The sequence below is a fragment of the Mytilus edulis genome, chromosome 5, assembly GCF_963676685.1.
Source record: "Mytilus edulis chromosome 5, xbMytEdul2.2, whole genome shotgun sequence".
In the NCBI taxonomy this organism is placed as follows: domain Eukaryota; kingdom Metazoa; phylum Mollusca; class Bivalvia; order Mytilida; family Mytilidae; genus Mytilus; species Mytilus edulis.
The window spans coordinates 94788124-94806613 of record NC_092348.1 but is presented as its reverse complement, the minus strand read 5'-3'; the positions used below and the strand labels follow the sequence as shown (position 1 = coordinate 94806613).

At 32.1% G+C, this 18490-nt stretch overlaps 1 protein-coding gene across 1 annotated transcript; it reads right to left on the bottom strand.

Moving 5' to 3' along the window:
* Nucleotides 1-13123: 13123 nt before the first annotated feature.
* On the bottom strand, nt 13124-18448 carry LOC139524847 (F-box/LRR-repeat protein 2-like). The gene is made up of 2 exons (XM_071319956.1): nt 18306-18448; nt 13124-15050 (listed from the first exon to the last, which is right to left on the bottom strand). Exons 1-2 carry the CDS (start codon nt 18327-18329, stop codon nt 13170-13172), a joined length of 1905 nt encoding a protein of 634 aa, XP_071176057.1. The 5' UTR covers nt 18330-18448; the 3' UTR covers nt 13124-13169.
* Nucleotides 18449-18490: the final 42 nt, after the last annotated feature.

Sequence of the window (18490 nt, the reverse complement as noted above, 5' to 3'; positions counted from 1 at the left end):
TTGACACAGACAGACAGACACATATAACTATATTAGACCGTTGGTTTTCCCGTTTGAATGGTTTTACACTAGTAATTTTGGGGCCCTTTATAGTTTTTTGTTCAGTGTGAGCCAAGGCTCCATGTTGAAGGCCATACATTGACCTATAATAGTTTACTTTTATAAATTTGTTATTTGGATAAAGAGTTGTCTCATTGGCACCACATCTTCCTATATCTATATATGTGTAAGCTGTTCATCTACAGTAAAGACAATATGTTCCATTATAAATCCACCAATTCTGCGACTGTTATGTGGGACCATAATCAGTTCTTTGGATAGTTATTTCCAATATAGAAACAAAGTTGTTGTTGGTTGCTAGCAGAAAAAGAGTCCTGTCCATCGATTTTACTCAAATTCTCATATTAGATTTATATAATAACATACAACCAGATGCTCTGCAGGGCGTAGCTTTATACGACCGCAGAGGTTGAACCCTGAATGGTTGGGGCAAGTATGGACACAACATTCAAGCTGGATTCAGCTCTAAATTTGGATTGTGATTAAATAGTTGACACAGCATAGGTTTCTGACACAGAATGAATGTGTTCTAATGAACTTAAAATTTTTGTTTTCTCTTAGAGCAATTCACTATGCTGTTGAATATTAATCCTCTCAAAAAAATGTTTGAAGAAATTTTCTTTTTTATTTATGGAATTTCAAATGAGAAAAATTGAACCCAATTTTTTTAATCACATCCCCCTTTCCCTTATTCCAAAACTAATCTCAATTAAAATTTCTAATGGAGTTTGCAACAATAACTACTCATTTAAATTCATCATAAAATATTAAGATGTAAAAAAACTGCTTGTTATCACTGAATGGTAAAGATTATTTTAATTTATCAGTTGGTAGTAAAAAGTGAATATACATTGTATATTGTATATAACAAAGATTTAAGTTGATTCTGGACAAAGAAAGATAACTCCAATTAAAAAAAAATCTGGCTATTGCACAATATTTTGCAATTAGATATTTCTTGCTTACTATTCTGGACAAAGAAAGATAACTCTAATTAAAAAAAAAATTGCTATTTCACAATATTGTGCAATTAGATATTTCTTGCCATTGCGCAATACTGTGCAATTGAAAAGACTTGCTATTGCACAATACTTAATATAATAATTTTAGATCCTGATTTGGACCAACTTGAAAACTGGGCCCATAATAAAAAATCTAAGTACATTTTTGGATTCAGCATATCAAAGAACCCCAAGATTTCAATTTTTGTTAAAATCAGACTAAGTTTAATTTTGGACCCTTTGGACTTTAGTGTAGACCAATTTGAAAACAGGACCAAAAATGAAGAATCTACATACACAGTTAGATTTGGTATATCAAAGAACCCCATTTATTCAATTTTTGATGAAATCAAACAAAGTTTGGACCCTGATTTGGACCAACTTGAAAACTGGGCCAATAATCAAGAATCTAAGTACATTTTTAGATTCAGCATATCAAAGAACCTAACTGATTCATTTTTTGTCAAAATCAAACTAAGTTTAATTTTGGACCCTTTGGACCTTAATGTAGACCAATTTGAAAACGGGACCAAAAGTTAAGAATCTACATACACAGTCATGACAGTTAGATTCTGCATATCAAAGAACCCCAATTATTCAATTTTGATGAAATCAAACAAAGTTTAATTTTGGACCCTTTGAGCCCCTTATTCTGTTGGGACCAAAACTCCCAAAATCAATACCAACCTTCCTTTTATGGTCATAAACCTTGTGTTTAAATTTCATAGATTTCTATTTACTTATACTAACGTTATGGTGCGAAAACCAAGAAAAATGCTTATTTGGATCCCTTTTTGGCCCCTAATTCCTAAACTGTTGGGACCTAAACTCCCAAAATCAATACCAACCTTCCTTTTGAAGTCATTAATATTGTGTGTAAATTTCATTGATTTCTATTTACTTAAACTAAAGTTATTGTGCGAAAACCAAGAATAATGCTTATTTGGGCCCTTTTTTGGCCCCTAATTCCTAAACTGTTGAAACCAAAACTCCCAAAATCAATCCCAACTGTTCTTTTGTGGTCATAAACCTTGTGTCAAAATTTCATAGATTTCTATTAACTTAAACTAAAGTTATAGTGCGAAAACCAAGAAAATACTTATTTGGGCCCTTTTTGGCCCCTAATTCCTAAAATGTTGGGACCAAAACTCCCAAAATCAATACCAACCTTCCTTTTGTGGTCATAAACCTTGTGTTAAAATTTCATAGATTTCCATTTACTTTTACTAAAGTTAGAGTGCGAAAACTAAAAGTATTTTCGGACGAAGACGACGACGACGCAGACGACGTCGCCAACGTGATAGCAATATACGACGAAAATTTTTTCAAATTTTGCGGTCGTTTAAAAACATATATCCAACTACAACCATGTCTGAAATAAACAGTGAACAATGCAGGTACTTGAGAATAAATATCAGAATTCCATGTATATTTTAGTCTAGATGCCATCGTATTAACTATGGAGATGACCTCCAAAGACTACCGAAATTCACATATCCGGGATAAACATAAGCATGATTAGAAAACGAATGGGATTTTTCAATGTTTGTATGCTTTCATGTTTATGGTTAAAGGGTAGGTTAAATTTCGTTTTTACCTGTGTAAGAATGTTTTTGTTATTTTGTTGTTCCACTTTTCCTTCAAATTGCTGACCACGACTCATTCCTGTATAATCAATCTCTAGCTATTGGATTAAATTGAAGGTCACATGAATACAGATTCAGTGAGGTCGAATTATTCTCTTGCAAGTGAATGATTCATCAGCGATATATCTTTGCTTATATTGACAAAATAGAATCAAATTTGGCAGCTATAAGCGAATTATTATTTCATTTTTTGACTTTTATCCATGATTTTAAACAAAACAAAATAATACTCTAATTTTTTATTATATATCTTGTAGCCAATACCCCTTTAAAAGCAATACCTCCTGAAGAATTCATCTGATGATTTTGGTGCAAACAGGAGGTAGGTAGATTTTCAATTTCCAAGCTTTTTTAATCCTTTCAGATTTTCTATTATTTATTAAAATCTGCCCTGGTGAAACCAGGGGCCATATGAGGGGAATAGATCACATGATCTTATTGTCAATTAGGCTAAAAAGAGATTAAAGATACCATGGAGAAATTATTACTTATGTTGAAAATAAATTTACAATGCAAATACCATGGCAAAAACGAAAATCAGAAATGTATACCTACATCTTTTACACTTAAATAACATTTTATACCTAATGAACATATACAAATTCTTCAATGTTGACTAACTTGTTTAACATTTTTTTTTATTTCTGGACTTTTGTAGCCAAATACAAGAAGGCCATACAGTTTCCTTAGTTGCTTATATCAACACCAGTTGACCTCTGGTGGGTGGTTGTCTTATTGGCAATACCAGGAAGTGCCACATCTCCTTATTCATATTGAAGATTGTATTATGCTGATTGTTTTGTACATCATAAAATATTTCCATAAACCAAATATAGTTGACCTATTACATATAGTATAAGAAAAAAAGACCAACACACAAAAACTTAACTTTGACCACTGAACCATTAAAATGAGGTCAAGGTCAGATGACACCTGCCAGCTATACATGCACCCCTTACAATAATTCAATACACCAAATATAGTTCACCTATTGCATACAGTTTAAGAAAAACAGACAAAAACACAAAAACTTAACTATAACCACTGAACCATGAAAATGAGGTCAAGGTCAGATGACACTCTCAGTTGGACATGTACACCTTACATTCCTTACATACACCAAATATACTAGACCTATTGCTTATAGTATCTGAGATCCATGAAATGAGGTCGAGGTCAAGTGAAAACTGTCTGACTGGCACGAAGACCTTGCAAGGTACGCAAATACCAAATATAGTTATCCTATTACTCATAATAAGAGATATGAACATTACAAAAAATCTCAACTCATTTTCAAGTAGTCACTGAACCATGAACATGAGGGCAAGGACAATGGTATTGTGACTAACAGAAACTTGGTAACATAAGGCATCTATAACAAAGTATGAAGCATCCAGGTCCTCCACCTTCTAAAATATAAAGCTTTAAAGAAGTAAGGTTAGGCCGCCACCACCCCTGCGGCTAGATAACTATCCCTATATTGAGCTTTCTCTGACAAAAGGGGCAGGCGCGACAAAAAAATCATCATTTAAAGGGAATAACTCTTGCATTGGATTATTTGAAATTCCCGTCAATTTGACTTATTTGTGAATCTTTCTGTTCTGTTCATTGTCCTGTTTAAAACTTCTCTATCTGTTTTAGTATTTGAAAACAATATAACCAAAAACTGTGAAGTTTGCAAAATATTGTCATTTCAGGGGCAATAACTCCAAAATAGGTTGTTCTATATTTCTAAAATTCTGTAGGACATAGAAACAGCGTTTTATCCACCTGCCCCTCCCCTTCTGTACTTTTGTTAGTAACAGCAGCCATATTTGTGGATGAATGAAATCCCTTGATAAAATATAAAATTATATAACCTTAAATAATTTAGGTAAAGTTTAATAACATACATTAATGCCCAGTAGTTTCAGAGTAGATTTTTTTTTTTAAAGTTTATGACCACAGACAACAATGATGGGCGCAAAGTGATGGCAATATCTCAGAATGACCTTAAGGCCGGCTGAGCTTAAAAAGAATATAAATGAGGGACATTGGCTACTCTGTAGAAATCTTGCTCAAAATGGCTGTATTGATTCAAATCTAGGCAAAGTTACTTTCGATAGAAAGACCTGTCTATTGTGGCCACATATGATAAATAAAACAACATACTATAATTTAAATAATTAATAATTAAACATAATTCAACAATAACAGTGCATAAATTAGTGTAAAATCTGTTTATATATTATCCAAATATCAACTTTAAATAATAGAAAATAAATCTTCAAACAAATTCAAACATTTTATAACAATGAAAACAACAAATGACTTGTCAATGATAGTAAAAAAAAATTCCCCAAAATCAAGCATTGCTGCTTGGGCAACAGTCTTCAACTTCCCTCCCCTCCCCACTAATTTTAATTAGAAGATATCCAGAAACTACATGTACCGGTATTCATCAATATCATTTAACCAATCGGAGTTGCCTTCAGACATTAACCATTATCTCACTTCATCATACACTTTACATTATCATAGGTACTTGGGGACAGGACAATTTTTTTTGCTCTCCCCTTTTTTTCCAAAATAAGTTATTTGCTATTTATTATGAATTCCATGTTTACTATCCACAGCGATCATTGATATGTTATATAAATAGCTTTATAATATGTATCAGTGACCGCTGTGGATAGTAAACATGGAATTGATAGTAAATAGCAAATACAAATTATTTCTAATATATATTTATATTCATATTGTACTGTAAAACACGAAAATAATTGAAATTAATGGAAAACAAACAAATAGCTTAAGGAAAAAGGGGGAGGGCAAAAAAAATTGTCCTGTCCCCAAGTACCTATGTGCATTATAAGTTATAAAATCTAAAGTTATTGTGAGAGTTTGGTTGCAAACCTTGCACTTACTGTTCATTCTGGCCATTACAATAATTTTTATGGTCAATCTAAATTTAAAGGAATGATGACCAAAAAAAATCAAAAGTATTGTAATAAATTACTTAGTACATAGTAGTTCTATACATATTTATGTCTTGTAATATATATGTTTCTAATTAAAACTCAAATCTTTCAACTAAAAAATCTCTAAACTATCAACTTAGTTAAATGGTTAAATTAAGTGACCTTCAGTTTTACAATTGTTTCTTATCCCTAATAATTTTTGAAAGCTTCACGAGTTAAAAATAGGTTTTATGAAATCTTATAATTAAAACCATCAAATACTTGGTATGGATTACAAAGGAACATACATGTATATATCTAATGCATAAATTTAACATAAGAATCAAATTTAAAAAAAATTATAACAAATATCACAGATTTCATTTCTTCCTCCCTGAATTTCAAATTGATTTATGTAAGAATCACTTGTTTTCTGATATAAAAATCACTCAGAAGTTTAGCAACAAAAGGTAAGTGAATGGCTTCAACAATGAGAAAAATCCAAACCACATAACACGTAATAAAAGGCCCTGAAATGACATATGCAAAAAAAAATTGATAGGCAGCAATAAACTACAACCATTGATGATCACTGATAGATTAGGATTTCATAACAACACATTTTTGATGAAATTCAAAGGAAAAAGCGCCTTAAAATCAAAAGAAATACATATCTTATCTCAACTGAGTTTAAACCAATTTTTAGCTGAGGACAGTTGTCTTCAAAACTGCAACTGCAAAAAATCTAGTATCCAAAAGATATATTTGACAATGTAGACTATTTTGTGACCATGGTGACCTGCCTATCATGTGACCATGGAGACATGCCTATCATGTGACCATGGTGACCATGGAGACCTGCCTATCAATGTGACCATGGAGACCTGCCTATCGTGTGACCATGGTGACCTGTCTATCATGTGACCATGGTGACCTGCCTATCATTTGACCATGGAGACCTGCCTATCATATGACCATGGTGACCTGTCTATCATGTGACCATGGTGACCTGTCTATCAATCTATGGTGTTTTTAAACTAATCTGTAACTTATTTAACTCCTTTTGATTCCAGATATTTTTACAACTGCATTATTTGTGTTTTGTTTTTGATAACGCAGATTGCAGATACATGTATTATCAATATTTATTAAAACTGATGATTCGAAAATGCATTAAATTGAGAACACATTTAGTTTAAATGTCAACAAAGAGGAATATCTATATAATGTAATGACTGTTAGTTTGACAAACAAAACCTAAGTGATCACTGTGTGAATAAAAGATTGAGATTGTCCACATCAAACTCTATTGCTTTCTCTAAAAAAAATCTTTACCTGTCTTACATTGTACCATCTAAAGTTTGGATGTTTCTTTTTTCAAATCACATCATTTACTTATAACTTTTCACTTTTAAAGACTGATATAATTTTACAAGAACACCAAATATAACATGCCAATGAGAATTTTTCATATGAAAACCAGTTGCTCCACAGGGCGCAGCTTTATACGACCACAGAGGTCGAACCCTGAACAGTTGGGGCAAGTATGGACAAAACATTCAAGCGTGATACAGCTCTGAATTTGGATTGTGATCAAATTTTTGACATTACATGGTTTTTTTTTTACACAAAACAAATGTCAAGATTTTACAACTCAATTAAAGATTTCTTCTTCAAACTTTTTAAATCTAAAATTAAATAGTTGACACAGCATAGGTTTCTGACACAGAATGAATGTGGTCTAATGAACTTAAAAGGTTTTTTTTGCCTTTGAGCAATTCACTATGCTGTTGAATATTAATCCTCTCAAAAAAATGTTTGAAGAAATTTTCTTTTTATTTATGAAATCTGAAATGAGAAAAATTTACCCCCCCCTTTTTTTTCACATCCCCGTTTCCTTTTTTCCAAAACTGATATCAATTCAAATTTCTAATGGAGTTTGCAACAATAACTACTCTTTTAAATACATCATAAAATATTAAAATGTAAAATATAGTGCTTGTTATCACTGAATGGTGAAGATTGGTTGGTAGTAAAAGTGAATATACATTGTTTATTGTATAAAACAATAAAAAAAACTTCATCAGCAACATTTTATATTGGCAAATTTCCAATGAAGTTATTTACATAAAGTTATTGGCAAATAAAAATAGAAAATGACATCATAGTCATGTCTGGCAAATGTCCAACATACATTATCTAAAAACATTTTAGATAAGATAAGGAAAAAAAGCTTCATCAGCAACATTTTATATTGGCAAATTTCCAATGAAGTTATTTACATAAAGTTATTGGCAAATAAAAATAGAAAATGACATCATAGTCATGTCTGGCAAATTTCCAACATATATTATCAACTACTATTATATACAAAGAAAGATAACTCCAATTGAAAATTAATTGCTATTGCACAATATTGTGCAATTAGATATTTCTTGCTATTGTGCAATACTGTGCAATTGAAAATTTCTTGCTATTGCACAATACTTGATATGGAATCCTGATTTGGACCAACTTGAAAACTGGGCCCATAATCAAAAATCAAAGTACATATTTAGATAAAGCATATCAAATAAGCCCAAGAATTTAATTTTTGTTAAAATCAAACTTAGTTTAATTTTGGACCCTTTGGACCTTAATGTAGACCAATTTGAAAACTGGACAAAAAATTAAGAATCTACATACACAGTTAGATTTGGCATATCAAAGAACCCATTTATTCAATTTTTGATGAAATCAAACAAAGTTTAATTTTGGACCCCCATTTGGACCAACTTGAAAACTAGGCCAATAATTAAAAATCTAAGTACATTTTTAAATTCAGCATATCAAAGAACCCCAGGGATTCAATTTTTGTTAAAATCAAACTAAGTTTAATTTTGGACCCTTTGGACCTTAATGTAGACCAATTTGAAAACGGGACCAAAAATTAAGAATCTACATACATAGTTAGATTCGGCATATCAAAGAACCCCAATTATTCAATTTTTGATGAAATCACACAAAGTTCAATTTTGGACCCTTTGGGCCCCTTATTCCTAAACTGTTAGGACCAAAACTCCCAAAATCAAACCCAACCTTCCTTTTATGGTCATAAACCTTGTGTTTAAATTTCATAGATTTCTATTTACTTATACTAAAGTTATGGTGCAAGAACCAAAAATAATGCTTATTTGGGCCCCTTTTTGGCCCCTAATTCATAAACTGTTGTGACCTCAACTCCAAAAATCAATCCCAACCTTCCTTTTGTGGTCATAAACCTTGTGTTAAAATTTCATTGATTTCTATTTACTTATACTTAAGTTATTGTGCGAAAACCAAGAATAATGCTTATTTGGGCCCTTTTTTGGCCCTTAATTCCTAAACTGTTTGAACCAAAACTCCAAAAATCAATCCCAACCTTCCTTTTGTGGTCATAAACCTTGTGTCAAAATTTCATAGATTTCTATTCACTTAAACTAAAGTTATAGTGCGAAAACCAAGAAAATGCTTATTTGGGCCCTTTTTGGCCCCTAATTCCTAAAATGTTGGGACCAAAACTCCCAAAATCAATCCAAACCTTCCTTTTGTGGTCATAAACCTTGTGTTAAAATTTCATTGATTTCTATTCACTTTTACTAAAGTTAGAGTGCGAAAACTAAAAGTATTCGGACAACGACGACGCCAACGTGATAGCAATATACGACCAAAAAATTTAAATTTTTGCGGTCGTATAAAAAGCAGTAAAAACTTAAAACAATAAATTTCTTTTAAAATAATATCAAACTATGTACATGTTAAATTAATCAAATGTGTAATGAAAACTACGATAAATTCCCATATACAAAAGAATTTTTTGTTTCAAGGGGGCTCTTGGGTATAAATCATTTTTTGTTTAAATAATAATATAGGATTTGCTATTTATAAACTTTATCCTACATCATGTACATGTATACATAATAGAACCAGGTGCTCCGCAGGGCGCAGCTTTATACAACCGCAGAGGTCGAACCCTGAACAGTTGGGGCAAGTATGGACAAAACATTCAAGCATGATACAGCTCTGAATTTGGATTGTGATCAAATTTTTGACATTACATGGTTTTTTTTTACACAAAACAAATGCCAAGATTTTACAAATCAATTAAAGATTTCTTCTTCAAACTTTTTAAATCTAAAATTAAATAGTTGACACAGCATAGGTTTCTGACACAGAATGAATGTGGTCTAATGAACTTAAAAGGTTTTTTTTGCCTTTGAGCAAATCACTATGCTGTTGAATATTAATCCTCTCAAAAAAATGTTTGAAGAAATTTTCTTTTTATTTATGAAATCTGAAATGAGAAAAATTTAACCCCCCCCCCCCTTTTTTTTCACATCCCCGTTTCCCTTTTTCAAAACTGATATCAATTCAAATTTCTAATGGAGTTTGCAACAATAACTACTCATTTAAATACATCATAAAATATTAAGATGTAAAAAAACTGCTTGTTATCACTGAATGGTAAAGATTATTTAAATTTATCAGTTGGTAGTAAAAAGTGTATATACATTGTATATTGTATATAACAAAGATTTAAGTTGATTCTGGACAAAGAAAGATAACTCCAATTAAAAAAAATTCTTGCTATTGCACAAATAGGATATTTCTTGCTTACTATTCTGGACAAAGAAAGATAACTCTAATTAAAAAAAAATTTGCTATTTCACAATATTGTGCAATTAGATATTTCTTGCCATTGCACAGTACTGTGCAATTGAAAAGACTTGCTATTGCACAATACTTAATATAATAATTTTAGATCCTGATTTGGACCAACTTGAAAACTGGGCCCATAATCAAAAATCTAAGTACATGTTTAGATTCAGCATATCAAAGAGGCCCAAGAATTCAATTTTTGTTAAAATCAAACTTAGTTTAATTTTGGACCCTTTGGACTTTAATGTAGAATTTGAAATTTGAACACAGGACCAAAAATGAAGAATCTACATACACAGTTAGATTTGGCATATCAAAGAACCCCAAGGATTCAATTTTTGATGAAATCAAACAAAGTTTAATTTTGGACCCTTTGGACCTTAATGTAGACCAATTTGAAAACTGGACCAAAAAAACTTCAATAATCAAGAATCTAAGTACATTTTTAGATTCAACATATCAAAGAACCCAACCGATTCATTTTTTGTCAAAATCAAACTAAGTTTAATTTGGACCCTTTGGACCTTAATGTAGACCAATTTGAAAACGGGACCAAAGGTTGAGAATCTACATATACAGTTAGATTCGGCATATCAAAGAACCCCAATTATTCAATTTTGATGAAATCAAACAAAGTTTAATTTTGGACCCTTTGGGCCCCTTTTTCCTAAACTGTTGGGACCAAAACTCCCAAAATCAATACCAACCTTCCTTTTATGGTCATAAGCCTTGTGTTTAAATTTCATAGATTTGTATTTACTTATACTAACATTATAGTGCGAAAACCAAGAAAAATGCTTATTTGGGTCCCTTTTTGGCCCCTAATTCCTAATCTGTTGGGTCCTAAACTCCCAAAATAAATACCAACCTTCCTTTTGTGGTCATAAACATTGTGTTTAAATTTCATAGATTTCCATTTACTTAACCTAAGGTTATTGTGCAAAAACCAAGAAAAATGCTTATTTGGGCCCTTTATTGGCCCCTTATTCCTAAACTATTGAAACCAAAACTCCCAAAATCAATCCCAATCTTTCTTTTGTGGTCATAAACCTTGTGTCAAAATTTCATAGATTTCTATTAACTTAAACTAAAGTTATGGTGCGAAAACCAAGAAAATGCTTATTTGGGCCCTTTTTGGCCCCTTATTCCTAAAATGTTGGGACCAAAACTCCCAAAATCAATACCAACCTTCCTTTTATGGTCATAAACCTTGTGTTAAAATTTCATAGATTTCTATTCACTTTTACTAAAGTTAGAGTGCGAAAACTAAAAGTATTCGGACACCGGGACGACGACGACGACGACGACGACGACGACGACGCAGACGCCAACGTGATAGCAATATACGACGAAAATTTTTTCAAAATTTGCGGTCGTATAAAAAATAAACTAAAAATATGGGATCATCATTCATTTAAGCTCACAATCAGCCTTTGAAAGCATGCATTTTTGTAAAGGTAATTTTTTCTGTTGAACTAATAGGAGAAAAAAAGGAAATATTGAAATAGAAACAGAACTAAATTACAGAAATTGCATATTTCGTTAAGTACAGTTTATTTGAAAAAAATATTAAAAAATATAGGTTACTGATGAGTTAAAAAAGTTATTTCAATTCTAATGCAAAAAAATGGCATTTTTTTTTCACCAAAGGGAGATAATTTGAAGCTTATTCAATGACAAAAACATTTTAAAAATTTTTGTACCCTCAAGCCTCCTTAAATTGGGTCAATCCCCTATTCAGAATGATCTTATTTGGTAAAGAATAAAGAATTACAAACATTCTGAACTACAACATGTACAAAGACCATGAAATCCTAATAGAAACATATTCAAAATACCTTAATTTAAATCTTAATCAATTTGAGTCAATTAGGAAATAACAATTTAACTGTGAGGGGGAAATGGGGGAGGGAGGGGGGATGTTTTTACATAACCCCTACCTCAGAGTTAAATGGTTGTTCCCTAATTTGATTTAGTGTAATTTGAAATTTAAAAAAATATTCAAATTTATGTCATGGTCAAAATTAAAAAAAATGCCATTTGTAAAAGATATTTTATCATTCATTGTTATCAATTTTCATCATTTCTTGTTTTGCTAAAACACAAAATACAAAGGAAAATTTAAATTAAATTAGCCTGTTTCAGTTAAATTGTGAAATATAAATTTCAAAATCCTATCAACTTAAAACATACATCATCAACAATAAAATTGAGAAAGGAAATGGTGAATATGTCAAAGCGACAACCACCCGACCATAGAGCAAACAACAGCCGAAGGCAACCAATGGGTCTTCAATGTAGCGAGAATTCCCGCACCCGTAGGTGTCCTTCAGCTGGCCCCTAAAATATGCATAATAGTACAGTGATAATGGACGTCATACTAAACTCCGAATTATACACAAGAAACTAAAATTTAAAATCATACAAGACTAACAAAGGCCAGAGGCTCCTGACTTGGGACAGGCGCAAAATTGCGGCGGGGTTAAACATGTTTATGAGATCTCAACCCTCCCCCTATACCTCTAGCCAATGTAGAAAAGTAAAACAATAACAATACGCACATTAAAATTCAGTTCAAGAGAAGTCCGAGTCTGATGTCAAAAGATGTAACAAAAGAAAATAAATAAAATGACAATAATACATAAATAACAACAGACTACTAGCAGTTAACTGACATGCCAGCTCCAGACCTCAATTAAACTGATTGAAAGATTATGTCTTCATCATATGAATATCAGGTACAATCCCTCCCGTTAGGGGTTTAGTATCATACTATCATAAAATATATGAGAAGAACATAACCCGTGTAAAAACATTCTTTCACAGTATGCTAATATTCACTTTCATCAATTTCCAGTTAGCCTTTTGTTTACTGACTGAATTGTTTTCATATTTGTCTCCAAAAGGCCTACACTTTCAGGGGAAATCTTCTTGCAGAAAGAAACATCTAGTGACTTAAGTCTCTTACAGTTCATCTGTATATGGTGAATACTCTTGTCCGTAAGATTGTCACATCCAGCGATGTCCAGACTTGAAAGTCGGGTAAGACGTTTGGTCACATCGCGTATGGCATCATCCGTAATAGAAAGACACTGCGACAAACAAATATGCTCAAGACTGGGATTTTTAGCAGCCACTGCACTAACAGTTATGTCTGTAATGTTCGTCATGCACAGACTGAGAGATCGGAGCTCTTTGAATTTGATCACATGGACTAAACTGCCATCAGTTAGCATCTTACAAGCAGATAAATCAAGATCATGAAGATGTCCTAAGCAGTCCAATGTGTATCCTGTAGTTGTGTCATGTGCTAATTTCTCTAAATCACTGGCCGACAGTTGGTCTTTCTTAAAACCTGTTGGTTTTTTGAAGATAATATGGTTGTCATATATTCTCCTCAGTCTGCCTATGTCAAAATCTTCAGGATTTTCTTTAGCTTTCTCAATAATGTCCTTATCTGCATCCTTGTAGCCAACTAATGCTAAGTCTGTTATCTCTCGGCACCATGCTACTCTGAAATATCTCAAAAACTTCAGATATTTACATACTGCCTGAACACTGATGTTCGTAATACCAGTGGAGCCTAAATCTAAGTGAAGCAAGTTGGGAGCAGCTTTACATAAAGATACAACAAAGTTATCTTTGACATTTGAGCAACAGTTAAAATTGATGTGAGTCAACATTTCGTTAACGTTATGACACAGCCCTTTAATCAGTCCTGCTGATGTCAGCTGGTAGATTTCTGATAGATCCAAAACCTGCAGACATCTAAGTTGATGTAAATTCCTAACTGCAATATCATTAAGCTGTCGGCATTTTCCTAGACGCAGAATTTCTAAAAACATCAAGTTCTGAGTTATAAGCTCTAATGCCGCACCACTTATTTCTGTACATCCTTTGACCTCAATTATACGAAGATGTTTCTGGTTTTTACATAGAGAATTAATGCCCTCGTCCGAAACATCTTTACATCCAGTCAGGACTATTTCTTCTAATTCCAGGTTTTGTATGGATGCTATTTGATCTAATGGATCATCTGAAATTCCAGTCCTGGTAAAATCTAAAGCCTTCAGTGTATCCTGTTGTGTTTCTATAAAGTGGAGAATGTTGCCGAATGTCAGTAAACTGTTGCTTACACAGTTTGTTTGTCCTTTTGGTAAATAGCTGTCTGAGATAAATGTTATTTGAGCACTGGCAAGATGAACAGATTCTACGTTTGAGCAAACTGTGACCATCCTGTTGAAGGTAGCATCAGACAAGAAACGAATGGAAGAAAGATTAAGAACTTTCACATTCTTTAATGTGTCTTTTAACTTCTGAATATCATCATTTAATTCTAATATACGACCTGACATAAAAAGTGAATTGCAGGAACTCAGATCTAAGTGCACCAGATTCTTACAATGCGACATAAGATCAACGAAAAGTGAATCTGTTATGTTGCTTCCCTTCAATGACAAGTTACGTAATGACTGACTGAAATTCTGACAAGATTTCAGCATAATAGATTTAGATTCCAGTGAGCTATCAAACTGGTCAAGCATCAAATTTGACATTTTCCGTCGACTAAGATTAGGAAATCTGCTTTCTACCATAGTGCCATAGAAATGTATTACTATATCTCTCTGTAGGATGGGATCTAAAGAAGCATCGTACCATACTTTGTTGACTAATGCAGCATCTTTTCTATCAGCCACACTCAGATACCTCATTATATGGGTAATGACCTGTAATTAATAAAACATTTTTTAATTGCATCAACAGTTATTACATTTAAAATACATGTATATGTGTGAATATAAAATTGATCTTGTCAAATAACAATTTTCCACCAATTTAATTTATCCAAAGTTTAAAACATAAACATTTCTGTACACACATATATGTAAAATATTTTTAGATTTCACAACATTATTACTCCTTAAATTTACTTCATAAAATCAATGATTGATTGAAACATTTTCCACTTGTTACAAGTCTTACTGATACTCTGCTAACATTTCATGCATGTAAGAGATAATCTTCTCACAAAATGTGCTCTTTTTTCAGAATCTGAAGCTCGTATAAAGCTAGGTGGCCTATCATTTACATTTAAAGGAAGATGAAGGACACCAATTATTGAATTCATTGGGAAAGCTTCTTTGGCTCTCTACATGTAAGCCAAGTGAGCAAAATCCAGCAAACAACCAATCGAGAATCCATTCTTTTTCAATTATGCTTTAGACAAATAACCTTCAAGACAGCAAAATCAAACCAAGAATTTAAAGGAACTAATGGAACTTTATATCAGCCAGTATTTGGTACACTTGACCTGAGATTCTGCAATACTTTTTTTTATGATGTCAAATTTTTACTAGAACCTAAGTGATATCGGATTGTCCAGTAATGGCAATAGTACCTTCATATTCTGATCCTAAAATAAGCCTGAGATTGCCACGGAGTCTGAACCCCCCTCCCACATACACACACACACATACATCTTGGAATGTCATAATTCTTATCGCAAATTATACTATAGATTCTATTATTTAAAAAAAAATTGTAAAGGTTCTGCAGAACCAAGTGTCTCGTCTACTAAAAAAGTTGCTGTTAATCGCTGGCTCAACAAAAATGAGGAAAAAAATTAATAAAAATATTCCTCTCTACTATTTGGGATTGTAAGAAGCATCTGTCCAAGATAGTTTATAAAAGAAGTTATTTAAATTTCAAAAACTTTAACCACATATTAAATATTTGTGGCTGCTGCCGCAGACAGCAGAACTGAGAATCGCTATGTCTCACTTCTGCTGCGGTCGACAGATATAAGATATCTCCTTTAATATATAAGATATCTTATATAATTTCATTTTTATAAGATATCTTTAATGTTATATGAGATATCTTTAATGTTATATAAGATATCTTTAATGTTCTATAAGATATCTCATAAAGTTTATATGATATCTTATATACTTTATTAGATATCTTCTAAAGTTTATAAGATATCTTATGAAGTATATGAGATATCTTATAAACAATTTGTATATAAGATATCTTATAAACTATATGAGATATCTTATAAACTATATGAGATATCTTATAAACTATATGAGATATCTTATAAACTATATAAGATATCTTATAAACTATATAAGATATCTTATAAAGTTTATGAGATATCTTGAAGTAAGAATAAATAGTAAAATGGCTTGCCATAGGCCAGGTCAGCCGGATAATTAGCATTAAGGTGGTATGGCTGTCTTCCTCCATCTTGGATTGTAAAAAACAGAGAATCAAAGGTCCAGATTTTCCATCAAGTTAGCAAAATTTGATGCAGGAATGCAGATGTTTAATGTACATTTTCATTTAAAAGTACCAATTTATAAGAATATAACTTCTAAATATTGATATTTTTGCAAATGTTAATTATTTTTGGTTGTTTTATTTTTTTTTTTAAATTGGCATTTTAAGGGGAGGTAACTCTAAAAAAGTGCATTTTCTGAAGGATTCTGTATGGAATTTTCCTATTTTGTATTTTAGCCGGAAAAAACATGCGGTGACCCTATCTTTTCTTTTGATATTCTCAAAGCAGTGTCTGAAAGCTATCTTTTCCTGAAGTATTTAACAATTCTATCATTTTTTTTCCTGTATAATCCATACAAAATGTGTCATTTTGTCCCGTCCTGTAGCTTGAGAAAATGTGCGGTGACCTATCATTTTTATTATATTTTTCAACATGTATCAATAGATACAACGTTTTGGCAAAGTATGAACAAATTCTATCATTTTTATTTTAGACTCCCATACATGTACCACCTTAAGGTGTATTCTTTAGTGTATTGATTAATTGTGTTCTCAGAAATAATTTAAAGCCCATACCTAGTCCAAATAATTATGACGTCTGGCAAGGCTATTTTATTTTTTTTCTGGGATGGAAGGCTTCCCAGAAGAAAAAAAAATAGCCTTGCCAGAGTATTAATTATTTGGACTAGCCCATACCATGAATGTATTCTTACGGAGCCATACAGATACTGATAAAACCTTCAATTGATTTTAAAGTTTGACCACTACTTATTTTTTTTTTTTATTGGGTTGCTGTCAAGGAAGCAGGACAAATCGCCTCACTGGCAAAACGCCCCACACCAAATCGCCCCACTTTTTCACATACTCGCCCCACTTTTAAAAAGTTAAAAAAATCGCCCCAACCTGGTTAACCAACTTGCCCCACTTTTTAAAAAAATCGCCTCACTGGTGAAAAGGGTCAAATCCAGTTAATTTTTCCCATGTCAACTCGCCCCACTTATTGAAAAAAGGAAAAATCTACTTATATATACAATTTTCAGGTCTACCAACTAGCCGCACTTAAATTAAAACTTATTTTGATTTTTGTAATCTACACAGAATACGAAAAAAAAAAACGAAATTTATTAAACTTTTTTAACATTCTTAAAATATAATTGCAAATACATTTTCGTATCATTATTGGAGAATAACTTTATATTTGTAAGCTTAGTTATTTATATAACAATTGAAAAGAAACCTGTTAATTGTATCATAATCATACGCGTGATTAACATTTATATATATAACTTTATTGCAAAAACAGAGTTTTTAACAGCAATTTGATTTTATAGCACTTCACTTAGGTTTTCAAAGGTATTGACGTGGGCAGGGACAAAGATATACTACGGGATTGTATCTTTTTTATAAGTGGTTTATCTATTTGTCATGAGTGGGGCCAGTTGACAGACCATTTTCATAAGGGGGGCATGTTATCATACCTATTTGCAATGGGAGTTTACCCTTTTCATAAGTGGGGCGAGTTGGTAAACAAGAGTGGGGCGTTTTTTAGAAAGTGGGGCGAGTTTGTGAAAAAGTGGGGCGATTAGGTGTGGGGCGATTTGCCAGTGGGGCGATTTGTCATGGATTCGCTGTCGAATCAACCTTTAGCTTTGACAGTCATTCCTTGAAGTTGAACTGTCTCAAAAATAAAGTTTTCAAACCTCTGATGGCATTTTGTATGCCATGATTATATATTTGGTACAATATCCCTGTCAATCAACAAGTGAATTCATCATCGAAATCAGACTGTCCAACAATGTCCCATATATCAGCTGCCCAAAAGTCATTTTTGTTTATATAAATTCCTTTACAGCAAAAGTGAGGTAAAAGCCAGAGAGTTGTCGAA